This window comes from Pygocentrus nattereri, chromosome 10 (assembly GCF_015220715.1).
Source record: "Pygocentrus nattereri isolate fPygNat1 chromosome 10, fPygNat1.pri, whole genome shotgun sequence".
Lineage (NCBI taxonomy): Eukaryota > Metazoa > Chordata > Actinopteri > Characiformes > Serrasalmidae > Pygocentrus > Pygocentrus nattereri.
In genome coordinates, this window is record NC_051220.1 from 37,682,719 (window position 1) to 37,695,671 (window position 12,953).

General features: G+C 39.7%; 1 protein-coding gene across 3 annotated transcripts in view; it reads right to left on the reverse strand.

Annotated features, from left to right (window-relative positions):
- Positions 1-12,953, reverse strand: part of adck1 (aarF domain containing kinase 1) — a 232,113-nt gene that overhangs the window by 3,818 nt on the left and 215,342 nt on the right. For all 3 annotated transcript variants that reach the window (XM_037542298.1, XM_037542299.1, XM_037542300.1), the window contains exon 10: positions 5,571-5,764. In XM_037542298.1, the coding sequence (XP_037398195.1) occupies positions 5,571-5,764 (194 nt within the window). The remainder of the gene's footprint in view (positions 1-5,570; positions 5,765-12,953) is intronic.

Genomic DNA, 12,953 nt, shown 5'->3' on the forward strand with positions numbered 1-12,953 from the left:
TGCATTGCATGTTTATTACATACACCTATCCTATACTTCACTTTGTTTTCCTCCTACATGGCCTGCTGTTAATGTGTGTGTGTGTCTGTGTGTAGGTGTGTGTGAGAGAGAGTGGACAACATGGACAGGCTGCTGACTGGCTACAGCTGCTAAAGTAGATCCCTACACTAGACACTTGATATGTGAATATGTGATATTTTAAACATCTGGTGATTTTACATAAATTGTTGTGGCTGCATTGATGATGATAAAAAAAAAAACTATAATGCGGTGTGTCCACCAGACCACTGAGTAACAAACACATCAACACCACACAAGGGATAATAGATATTGAGAAACCTTTCGATATGTTTTCCATTTGTTTAATAAAGATTTGTAAATCTGGCATGTCCAATGTTGTGTATGCTGCAGGACTATCTTTATTCATCATTATAGCTTGCTATAACTTGTTTGCAGTATTGTATATGACAGTGGTCTCAAACCCTCATCCTGGAGAGCTGCCTTCCTGCAGAATGTAGTTCCAACCACAGTTTGCCACACCTGCTCCAGCTAATCAACCTTTTCCCGAATGCCTGAATGGCTGGATCAGATGTATTAGAGTTAAGAGAGGGGTGGGGCAGCTTACTCGATACAACTTGGAACTCAAGTCTACAAGAAGGCGGCTCTCCAGGACCACGACTGAAAGCACTAGTATATGATGTTGCATGAATGTCAGTATAGTACAGTATAAAAAAGAAAATGGCAAAGGTATCTACAGAGGAAATCTCACACTGTGTTCTTAAATGACTCAGAGGAGGCTGAAAAGTGAACGCGCTCAGATTCTTCTACAGTCAGTTAACAGTTTCAAAAGCAGATGCACGCCTACAGAGCTGCGAACACAGGGACAAGATTAGCCATTTGTACAGTCAGGCTAAAAATGACATTTAACAGTACAAGACAGGACAATGAAAACTTTGTACCACTTTAAAATTAGACTCCCCGTAAAAAGTGCCTAGGAATGGTTTAAAATGTGTTTGTTAATGGTTATTAGCTGAGTCATAAACACTTTAGAACTCATTAATAAGCAGTTATAGCACTTTAATAAAAAGGGCAAACGTGAGCTGTGATATCTGATGGTTATAAATATGTGATTAAGTTTAATGAACAAGACAAAGTAAGATCAGTAAACATTATTAGGCAAACAACTGTTCACTGCTCTCCTTCTCGTTTATGTGTTGTAACTGCTTATTGATGATTTTAAGGTCTTTATGATCTAATGAATAACTTTTAATAAACTCATTTAAAACCATTCATTTGCGTTTATGGGGGTAGTCGTATTTTAAAGTGGTAGTGAAAACTTACACCAGGCTCTTTGAATGAGGGGCAGAGAGACCGTCAAAGATAAAAAAAATCTCCCAGTTACTTCAAAAAGCATCTAATTCAAAGAGAGGCTGGTGCTTTGTGAAATGTTTGGCTGTTATTACCAATTAAAAGTGCGGGTTGCAGTAACTGGGTCAAAAGCTAGCGCACACTGGTAAATGCAATAATGATGCTGCAAAACCTCACACATCAAACTAAATCAGTGTGACAATCCTGCCATGTTCAAGTGCTTCTCTCTCTCTCTCTCTCTCTCTCTCTCTATGACTGTATGTTCGGAAACTGGTAATGGATTTCAGATCTGCATTCTGCTCTCTGCTGCCATTTGGGTTTAATAAAGAGGCGCTGAGGCGGATGACATTGAGTTTCATGTCTGGATGCCTCCTTCTTTCTGTGGCGCTCCAGCACCCTTCACAAGCAGACATAAGCCCCCTCCTTACAGTCATCATCCGCCCCCCTGCAAATCTCAATGATTTTCTCCCACAATCACAGAGTTCTTCATTAAAATGGTGTGAATAAATCAATATGATCACTGCTGACTGCCACAAAAAGTACAATGTAATCACACCATACAGTGGCGAGGCCTTGAAAATGCTGGCCCAAGTATTTTAAACATAGAAGGCACCAATTCAATAAGAAGCATCAGTACTGGGCTGTTACAAGCACAAAATACTGGACTAATATTGGAGGAAAAAAAAAGAACAAATCCAATCTGATTATACACCAAATCTAGCCTGAAATATCGTCGGACAGCCTATAATGCAATTTAACATAGAGTGAAGTACATGACATGGTTACATGATAAAAGCAGCCACATGTAGCCACGTTAACAATACAATGAGAATGAGCATAAAATACTCCTTTAGTAAAGCTATACTATGTAAGCTGTGGGGATTTGGACCCCTCTGGTGGAAATGTGTAACTGCATGTAACAAGTGGATAAATCTGATAATGCGTGCACTGAGTTTCTCCAAAGAGAACTTAGTCAGAAATTGATGAACAATGCGATTTACTTACTGTTTTATGTGAAATGTGAATTATTTATTACTGTCATCTTGTCTTTTGCATTTGAGACCTAAACATCAAGCTGAAAATGATTTTGCTCATTTTGTATTCCCGTAGCAATCATTTGTAAATTTTCACAGGACCTGGACATTGATCAAACGCATGCAACAAATATATAAAATAAAACATTATTTTATATAAAATAAAATATTTTATTTCTATCATGTTTATATTTGCTATTCTAGTTTTGCCATACAAATCTGCCACATTTGAGACAACCTCATTCCACTCATCATATTCGTTCTGATGCATAGATTTTTATGCAATTAGGTTGAAAGGTTTTTCTGTTTTTATGTTATTAGAATTTTATGTTCTAATTTTGTAATTGGAGGGCGTTACAGCTAGCCCCTCTGTCTGGTACAATCAACCCCATCTATGGAGTAAGCTGTGACATTTGTACTCATTTCACTTTTGACTGAATTCTTTATAAACTACAGGTGCTGGACACAAAGTTTAGATGCTCATTTTTAGCATAGAAGTGTAGTTTGCTTTCATAAAAACTCATCATTATTTCTAACATTATTTAGCACAAAACTAAATGTGCTCAGTTATGCCTTGCTCTCTTCTACTCAAGGTTTCAATATCAATACTGGTATTGGAAAAGAAATAAGAGTATCATGCCATCCCTTCTTTCAATATAAGAACAACACACACTAGTACAGAGGCATCTACTCAGTGAACTGAGCTGTTTTGCAGAGTCTCTCCTAAGCTAGTTATCAAGTGGCAAAGGTGATGGGGCCTGTGGAAGACTGGTGTGTGATGGAGATGAGTGGATGTGACAACTGGGACCTGCGTTTTGCTCCACACACACTCAAATCAACCCTGATGGCCTTCACACACACAAGAGGATGAGCAACCATTGAAATTACAACTTAGTGCCACACTGGAGCTTTAATCAGGCCTGAAATGTGAGTCTAAACCAGAATACAGCATCAGAAACCTGACTTGACCCACAGCATCAGGTTTCGACCCAAAATAAAGTCAAAATTATGTCCCAAACTGTCCTGATCTGGCCCATCAAATCCCTTAGTACTGAACAAAACCTGATATTTCTAATGATAGAGGTGGTCAAATTGCTGTGTAGTGATAATAGCTATTATTGGATCACAAATATAAAGAAATAATAATATGATAATATATTCAGCTGTCCAAACCCAAGTTGTTCAAATTTTAACAAATTTGTTTAGCATTTTTTAACAATATCCTGAACATTTTTAGTCTGGATAAACTTCTCATAATGCATTTTTCTCAGGCTGTGTGGTGCTGATATTGCCAAATGTTAGCCTGTTATCTGTTCCCTGCCAAATTTCTTTACATAGAACATGTCAAATAGTAGATACACAAAAATACTTTACAAGCAAATTAAACATCCTTTTGGCTCCATTAAACTGCAGTCTCCTGAACTGTGTCACTGTTTATCTCCTGCACATGCATTTCCTCACAAGTGTGGACCTCAGTGCTAAAATCTAGTGACTCAGAGAGGCCAGATTTAAAACTGTGAGGCTGTGAGAACACAAATGTGGAATCTGAAGCTGATCCGAGCCTGGAATATATCTGGAAAATGATGCTAGAATCCAGCGTGAGCAGTCAGGTGCTGGCGAGTTCAGACAAATATTTTAGCCTCTGTGCCACTGTAACATTCCAGATCTAGTCAGCTGCATGCAGTTAAAATAAGAACATGAGGCTTTACTGCTTGGGATGTAAGGCACAATTGTCATCAAAAAACAGGCTAAAGTCAGATCCAGGAAGAAACAGATACAAAAAGAGCAAAGCATAGCAAAGACAGGTCCAAGCAAACAAGAAAAAAAGGGGTTCTGCAAAAATCCAGAAACAAGGTACGATACACAGGCAATCAATAAACACAGCGTTGAACACTCAGTAGGTCTAGTAGCAGAATCAATACCTCGCAACTAGCTAAACTAAAGCCCAAGCTTAAATACTGTCTATATAAACCATTACAATAAACAGGTGAGGCATATAAGTACTCGGGTGAGGAAGAATGGCGACTGGTTGACAGCAGTGGTGCTACAGTCATGTGATCTTCCAAGGAGTTCTGGGAGATCGAGTCCATAGAGGAAGCAGGGTCAGAGGGATGCCCGTCAGCCACACTGCGCTATTTACTCCCAAATCACTTTTTTAATTAAACAGTCCTGTTAAAACAACGCCATAAAATCTGTGTTTTACTGAACTGCTGGCCAGTCTATTTACTTGCTGTGATGAAACATGACAAATATCCAAATAGTGATTTCAGTATTAAAATACCGGCACATGGAACGGTTAACTAAGTGCTCGGGTACCAGAGCACATCCCTAACATTTATGTGAAATGAAACAGAAATGTTTATTTTTCGAATGACTCCACCTTCTCTAAGCACTGTCTGCACAGTCTGATTCTGGATCAGACTGGCTCGGATTTCTAAATGGCGTTTGAGTGAAATGAGTGCACTGCTTTGACATCGTTTGACATTGAGTGCTCAGGTGATCACAGAATAAACCAGAATGTTATGCAATGCTAATGCCAGTAACTAAATCAGGGATGGGTTCATGACTCTCCACTGCGTAAGAGTGGAGAGAGATAAGCGTGTTTTTCCTGTTGAAAGAATTCAGTGTGAAGCATCTGCTTTGCGACTGTATAGCGTGTGTGAAGTTTAGTACGTGTACTGTCAGTGCCATTCTTCCATGTGATGCGTGCATGAGGTGTTTGCTTTGTGTGTGAAGTGCGTGCTGAGTGTCGTGTGTGTGCGTGCGTGTCTGTGTACATGTCAAATTTTAAAAAGTGTAATTACATCTAGGAAAATAACAAAATCTGCCAGGCTAGCGTGCTTTGTGTGTATTATACCATTAGTCAGCACCCCCTAGCCATTAATTTTAATAATAAAAATAAAGAGACAGCCAAACTTACTATGGTGAGTTAATATAGTCAACTGATTTTTGTTATTAAGCTGGGATATATCATCAGTCAATTAAAGCAAATTTCATGTTTCTTAAGGTTAATTTCATGTTTCTATCTATCTATCTATCTATCTATCTATCTATCTATCTATCTATCTATCTATCTATCTATGATTCTTAATACTATCATCTACTAATGCAAAAATCATTCAAATCAGTCACATTTTAATGACTGTTCATGTATGTTTTGAGTGTTACCTGGCAATGGCGCGTGTGCAACAGCGGGACATGTTGAGGAAGGAGCTGGAGCTGGCACGGGTCTGCAGGACAGCCTCGATGCCCCGCAGCAGGTCATTGGTCTTCAACAGCAGCAGCATCTGCCGGGGCACTCTGTTCAACAGATCACTGATCTGAGGGAGATACAGTGCTGCGTTCGTACGAATTTCAACATCCTAAAGAAAAAACACACACGTTTTATATACCAAGACGACAGGTCCTACATATTGCTGCTGTCATGATTTTTTTTTTTTTTTTTTTTGGAAACCCTAGCTGCCCTTTATATTGTGTGAAAGTTTGATGATAAATTGACCAACAGAGATGCTCCAAAAATGACTTTTTGAATAATATGTTTAATTTCCATCACAAGTTAAGATGTTTTTTTTTCCTTTTTCTACTGAAAAGTTGCCATTTTGGAGATACAAGGTGCTGTTCTGACAGCAAAGATATGCTCCGTAGTTATAATACACAGATTGGTGCTACAAGTTTCATTACCATGTTAATCATTTATGTTGTTTTATAAACAATAATAACTTACATAATGTTGCTTTAAATGTTACAAACTACTGACTGAATTACATTTGTGGATGTTTTTTTTTATTTCAAGATTTCTTGAATCTTGAATTGAAGAAAAAAAAATATACATAATTTACTGTAATGGTTTGTTTACAATATTTTTTGCCTGGTTACCTGCCCTAAGATTTAGATGTCCACCTTTAAAATATGATGAATTCTGGACATTCAATTTTCTCAGTCCCTCATGGCCACACGGTGAGCAGTTAGATCTCATTAGTTTGAACTCATTGGGTTTTGAACTCTGACTTTGCACCAGTTTGGTAGAATGCTCCATGTGTCTCGCTTCCTAGGTCTCAGTTTGTAGTAGGATAGGTCTCCTATCTCACTACAAACTCCAACTCCCCAGATCCCTCTGTCCACCAATCTCCAGCCAATTAGCAAATCCAAGTTACCTGAGTACTGATGTCATCACCTGCAGAACTTGTATTTAAGCCAATCTGTTTCACTGTTACTTTGTGAAGCATTGCCCTGTTCCGTCACTGCATACTGAGCCGTTTTCTTGTTATCCTGTGTTTGACCTTGCTTTGCTTCTCTTTTTTCATCTTTCAGATTACCCCCATTGGCTTTGTTTAGATGTCAGTTAGATCTCCTGGTTTCAGCCCTCGCTTGTTTATGACTGCAATTTCGCCTGCTCCCATGTATTGTGTTTTTCTCTACTGGATTTTGGCCTGGTGTGGTGTTAACCCTGTTTTGTTGTATCAGTGCTTTTTCTAATGAACTTCCCAGTTTATTTTATATCTGCTAGTGTCTGGGGCAGTCATGGGCTGGAGGTTAGGGAGCTGGCCCTGTGACAGGAAGATCGCTGGTTCGATCCCCAGAGCCAACAGCACATGACTGAGGTGTCCTTGAGCAAGACACCTAACCCCCAACTGCTCCCTGGGCGCTGCGGATTGGGCTGCTCACCGCTCCGGGCAAGTGTGCTCACTGCCCCCTAGTGTGTGTGTGCTCATTAGTGTGTATGTGGTGTTTCACTTCATGGTTGGATTAAATGTGGAGGTGAAATTTCCCCGTTGTGGGACTAATAAGGGTCACTTAATCTTAATCTAATTCATCAACCCAGCATTACACCACACATGTAATAAGAATTGTCTAAGCCTAATCCTAATCTAAAACTCAGTAACAAAAAAGAAATGTTTTTGTCCTTTCAGGTTTGAAAAATGACTTGTACATTTATGATATTTAGCTGATGCTTTTACCCAGAGAGACTTTCAAAAGTCCTTAGAGGCCCACACTGAGAATATTTTCTATCTAGTATAAACAGGTCCACTGGAGTTACATTAGCTTTGAACTTGCCATGAATGAGTGACAATATTTAGAAAGAAAGATCACACAAGAAACCCACAAAACACAAAAATAAAACATGGATCTCCTTGACATTTCGTAAAAATCACTTGGTGCTCCTGTAGGTAGGCCCTGTTTGTCTCTGGTTTCCTTCAAAGCCAGGACATTTTTTGTCACTGACAATGTAAAAAAGAAAATTTTAGATCAGGCAAACTCACTGAATATATTTATATACTTAGATAATAATAATATACTCAAACACATATACACAAATGAATATTTCAGCCCAAAATGCTAATGTATAATGAAAGCGAGTGGGAAATATCTGCATAACGCTAACAGGCATGTTTCACTGAACTGTTCCTTTGAGTGCGCTGAGATGTATCAGCAGGCCATGAGAAAGTAGCCACAGGATATGTCCATCTGCCGTGAAATATCTACATTCAAGAGTGTGGAAGAGCAGCAGCAGGAAAATGGAGGTGCTTATTTCTCAGGCAAGTGAGAAAGTGAGAGGCTGAAACTGCGACAGTGAAGATTAGCTGTTTTGGCTCTGACACTTGAGCAATGTCAGCCCCCCAGGTTGGTACTCCCAGCAAATTTTTGCTAGTAATCAGGCATGCAGACGCTCCTTCCTGCCATGTGAAATATGATGGAAATTCATAGACTGTTTTTCTCACCACATCCTGAGCACAAAAAGCACATTTAAAGCAGTGGCTGATTAAGATAATAAGACTGAAAACACCACAGTCTGCTACAGCTTCTCATTGTCTATTGGATTTTGCAGCTATTTACACCCGCAATAATTAATTTCATTACATTAATCTGTCAACGATCGGGCTAACGGGCCAAGAGACTGCGATCAATCACAACTTGCTCTGCAAATTACAGAGCCACAATTCAATAGAGTGTCAATACTGCAAAGAACAACATTGAAATTAAGCACAAATACGCCACACCTTTTGCTGTTTTGTAGCACATATTGACTGGACACATTCATAATTATACAGCACTCACTGTGCAATATCTCCCAGTCAAAACAATAAATCAAAAAGCAGACAGCAGACAAAGAACTAACTCAGAACACGGTTCTGTCTATACAAACCGCCAAACTTGATAAGAGCCCAACGTGAACCAAATCAATGGGAGTATAAGCAGAAAGCACTGGCGCTGTATTAATCATGCACGGCTTGATTGTGAAATAAGGGCAATATGGCAAACTTAACAAACATAACATTGCAATACTTGAAATAACTAGATACCTTTTCTGAATGAGCAGAATTTGTTGTAGTATGGAAACAGTGAACATACTCCACATTGTCCTTATACAGCTCTTTTGTGGAAGCTAACCAGCAAAAACAGCCTGCTGCAAATTGTACAAGGCACAATAAAGGTCAGCCAATCAGAACAGAGAAAATGTACATATGTCAGTCTTATAGCCTTTCTGTAAGGGATTAAAATAGGTTAGAAATTGTCAGGTAAAAATAAGTTGTGGCTGTTTTTGGTACATAAACCCACAAAAATATCATGAGTGGATTTCAACAATAAAAAAAAAACAAAAACAAACAAACAGGTGGGATATGGGTCCTTGAAGATTTTCCAGACATACAACTGATATTTCACTTTCTTGAGATTTGATACACATTTTTTTTTTCAATCTCAATACTTTTTAATAACTACTAAAGACAAATTCAAATGTATTAATGTCTATTTTTTTCACCAAATCATATCAAACATCGATATATGCTTTGAAATGTATGCATGACCACAGGATCACTCTCGGCTTGATATTTTTGGTCAGCGGACTATTCTGAAATAGTTCAGCATTGCACAACTGCCATTTTCGATGTAGCTTTAAGCCAGTATTTTAGAATTTAATACCTCTATTAGCAAAAAGAAACATTTTCCATGTTTCTATATATTGTTATTAGTATCACTATTTTTATTAAGACCTTACAAGTTGAAATGGGCCAAATGCATCAGCACGACTGTAGTGCCACAATAAATAAATAAATAAATAAATAAATAAAGCCTGTAGTTTACAGGCCTAAATGTTTTTTTTGTGTTAGGCAGTACTGACCATAGCCAACATATATTCAGAACAGCCCATTGTGATGAAATTTATCACAATAACAGCAACAGCGTCATCATATTTTCCACCCTAGTTTAAGGCCACACCAACAAATTTAAAAATTGCAGAATCATTTGCTACAAATTCTGTAGAATTAGTCTATAACTCTCTACAAACATTTCCGTTAAAGCCTTCATGTGACACCACACTAAACCAAAACTTCTGTTTATCCTCCTGAGCCCAGACAACAGTCCTACAGGAGTCCAATCTGGGCTCTAATAGTCTCACTTGGGAATGGTTCCCAGGGCTGGCTGCAGCAAGGCTGAGCGAGTGCGGCTCTACCTGGCCCAGGGCTAATCTCCCCTCTGTAGGCCCAGTGCCAGGAGACTCGGCTGGAGCCTGCAGAGACCAGTGAAGGCCCCCTGGAGTCCCATGTCCACAGCAAGCTGCTCAAGCAGCCAGGCCAGGTGTGCAGAGGGTCCAACCATGCCAAATACAAGTCTCTGGAGGTGGACGCTTGCCAGTATCTGAGCATTTAAGAAAAAAGATCCATCTACCAGCATTGTGTATTTCAGTATGACTCAGTCCAAACCACTGGCTTATTCTCAAATGAATGTTCTCTGTCCCAAAATTATGACAATTAACAAGATGATTAACAGCACAAATGACATAGAAAATGACTGGACCTCATTTATCAAGCATATTCATATATCAAACCATGCATTAACAGCCATGACAAATGAAGTCAAATTAGTTATTATGTTGTTTTATTGTCAACATGTTTGAAAAAGTACTCAGTAGTGTTCCTAAGACACGCAGTCATTACGACAGCTTGCAATACCCTACAGGAAATCTCATGGGTAAAATGGCTTCTACTGTTTTGCTCTATTGTGTATAACATAAAAGAAGGAATGGTTTGTAGCACAGACAGAATGTGGCAGTTAAAAGTTAAAAGTTACAGTTTATTTATACCACAATGGGGAAATTCACCTCTACATATATCCCATCTGTGCAGTGAAACACCCACATTCATAGTAGGGAATACACACACACAAGGGGTAGTGAGCACACTCGACTGGAGTGGTGGGCAGCCCTATCCACAGCACCGGGGGAGCAGTTGGGGGTTAGGTGCCTTGCTCAAGGCCATTTCAGTCATGTCCTGTCAGCTCAGGGGATCGAACCAGCGACCTTCCAGTCACAAGGCTGATTCCCTAACATCCAGCCCACAACTGCTCCCAAAGAGAGACAGCAAAAACATCAAGTGAGGTCAAGTCAACTATTTGGTACAAAAAAGAAAGAAGCTCAGAAACACAAAAAGGCCTGAAAGATCACAGAAAACAACAGAGGGTTTACCACAGGTTGTAAACCACAGGTAAGCTTCAAATACAGAAGACTAGATCAGTGCTTGCCAAATACACACACCAAAAAAAAAGTCTGTACAGTTGTACAACGACATCTTACAAACAGACGAAATAAATATTAACTTGTACCAGAATGGTGGGATAAGGGAACGTAGGAAGGATGGAGCTGCTCATGACCCAAAGCATAGAACTTCATCTGCCAAGCATGGTGGCGGTAGTATCATGGTGTGGGCATGTATGGCTGCCAAAGGAAAGGGTTTCCTTGTATTTACTGAGGATGTGACATCTAACAAAAGCAGCAGGATTCTAAAGAGTATAGGACTAAACTATCGACTCAGATTCAGCCACATGTTTCAAAACTCACTTCACAGTGCAGATGTTGAATAACCCAAACGCACACTGTAAAAGCAAATGAGGACTTTTAAAAGAAAAAAAGTGGAATGTTCCAAGTCATCCGGCTAGCGCAGGCCATCAACATGCCAGGCGGCTCTGATATGACATTCCATGAAACACATGAATTGGGTCAATACAATGCATTATGATATATTACAAATCCAGATTTTGCTGTCATAATCAAAGTTATTAACTTTATGATTTTAGAAGACAATGGACCTCAGTTACTAATATCGTCATCATCAGTTCTTTCCTAGATTTGTTCAGAAATGTTCTAAGAAAAAGTCTACATCAGATTCATGACGTGTTCTTAAACTGCAGCACTGTTCGCACCTTCATGCTCTTGAGTGTGTGCAGATTCTGTTCTTACCTAAGAATAAATCTAAGAAAACACTGGTGAATGTCAGAATCATTGTGGCAACTGCATGTGTGGGCTGGGTTCACTTTGTAGGTTCTTAAAGAAGAAATTTCTGGTTGGTGAATGAGGCCCAATGCTGTCAATAGTGACATTCAGTCTATAATCAGCCTTTTATGGGATTTTTAAAGCACCAACTCATAATGTTAAGGCAACTAATGAATACGAGCAATCATCTTTATTATATGCAGGTTGGTTTGCAGGTATTAAAGTTTCTGGGTACAAGCAATGACCTTCATTTCAAAGACCACGGTCAGGAGCACACTGATGTTCTGTTCTCGATAGCACAAATGTGCAACACTGAGAACACTTCACAGAAACACATCAGCAGAAACTCACATCAGGTTCCTCGATACATCAACTAATCGGTCGTTTGTTTCCTTCTAGCGACTACAGTGCTGCTGAGCTATAACTTCAGCTTAGAAAACAAGCTACACTTTGCTGCTGAATTTCCATCATAATCTGCAAATCCTTATCCCCAAAATCTGAGACAGAGGAGGAGGGCGAGGGGAGATTAGGGGCTAAATTAAGTGGATTCGAGTTTGCTGTTGCTTGGGCGGGATTTGCAGGAGCCAGCGGCATGACAGAGTGATTGTTCAGATTAAAATGGGACAGGGAACACACGCTCTTCGACCCGAAACGCTGCTCCGGCGCATCGCCCATATGCCCTATGCTCTCTCCATTGCCTAATCCCGGCTCCAACGGTAACACAGAGCTAGAGAAACATGTGCCGGATTCGTCCTTGTTTGTGCTTTCTCTCTTTAAGAAATGGCTATCTTCCCTGGACCGCTGCCTTATCTGTTCTGGCTTGGATTCTGCTGATTTTACTCCAGGACATTTGCCTGTGAGATATGAGCCTGCTCCATGGCTCCCTCCCTCCTTCCCTTCCCACAGTAAGCGAGTGCAGATTAAAAGCTCCGTGACGTACATTGGCTCCCTCATTTGCAGATTTATGCAATGATTTACTTTTTTGTCAACACAAATAATTGCCGGCCCGCAATCTCTTCGATGAATGGAGATCTGTTTGTGGACGAAATACGTGAGGCCACCCTCCATAAGTTCTGCTTTATGGGATTCATTTGTTAGAAAAGAGCTGCTATGTCGTTCACAGCGATATGTTATTTTTATGTCCTATTTTGGTGAATTGTGCTCCTCTCTAACCCTCTCTCACCTCCCAAATTACCACCTCCTCTTTGAAATGTATTGCCGCTCCCAAAGTTCACCTGCGAGTCATCTCTCCTTTTTCACTGAGGCCACTGTGCCAACTCACC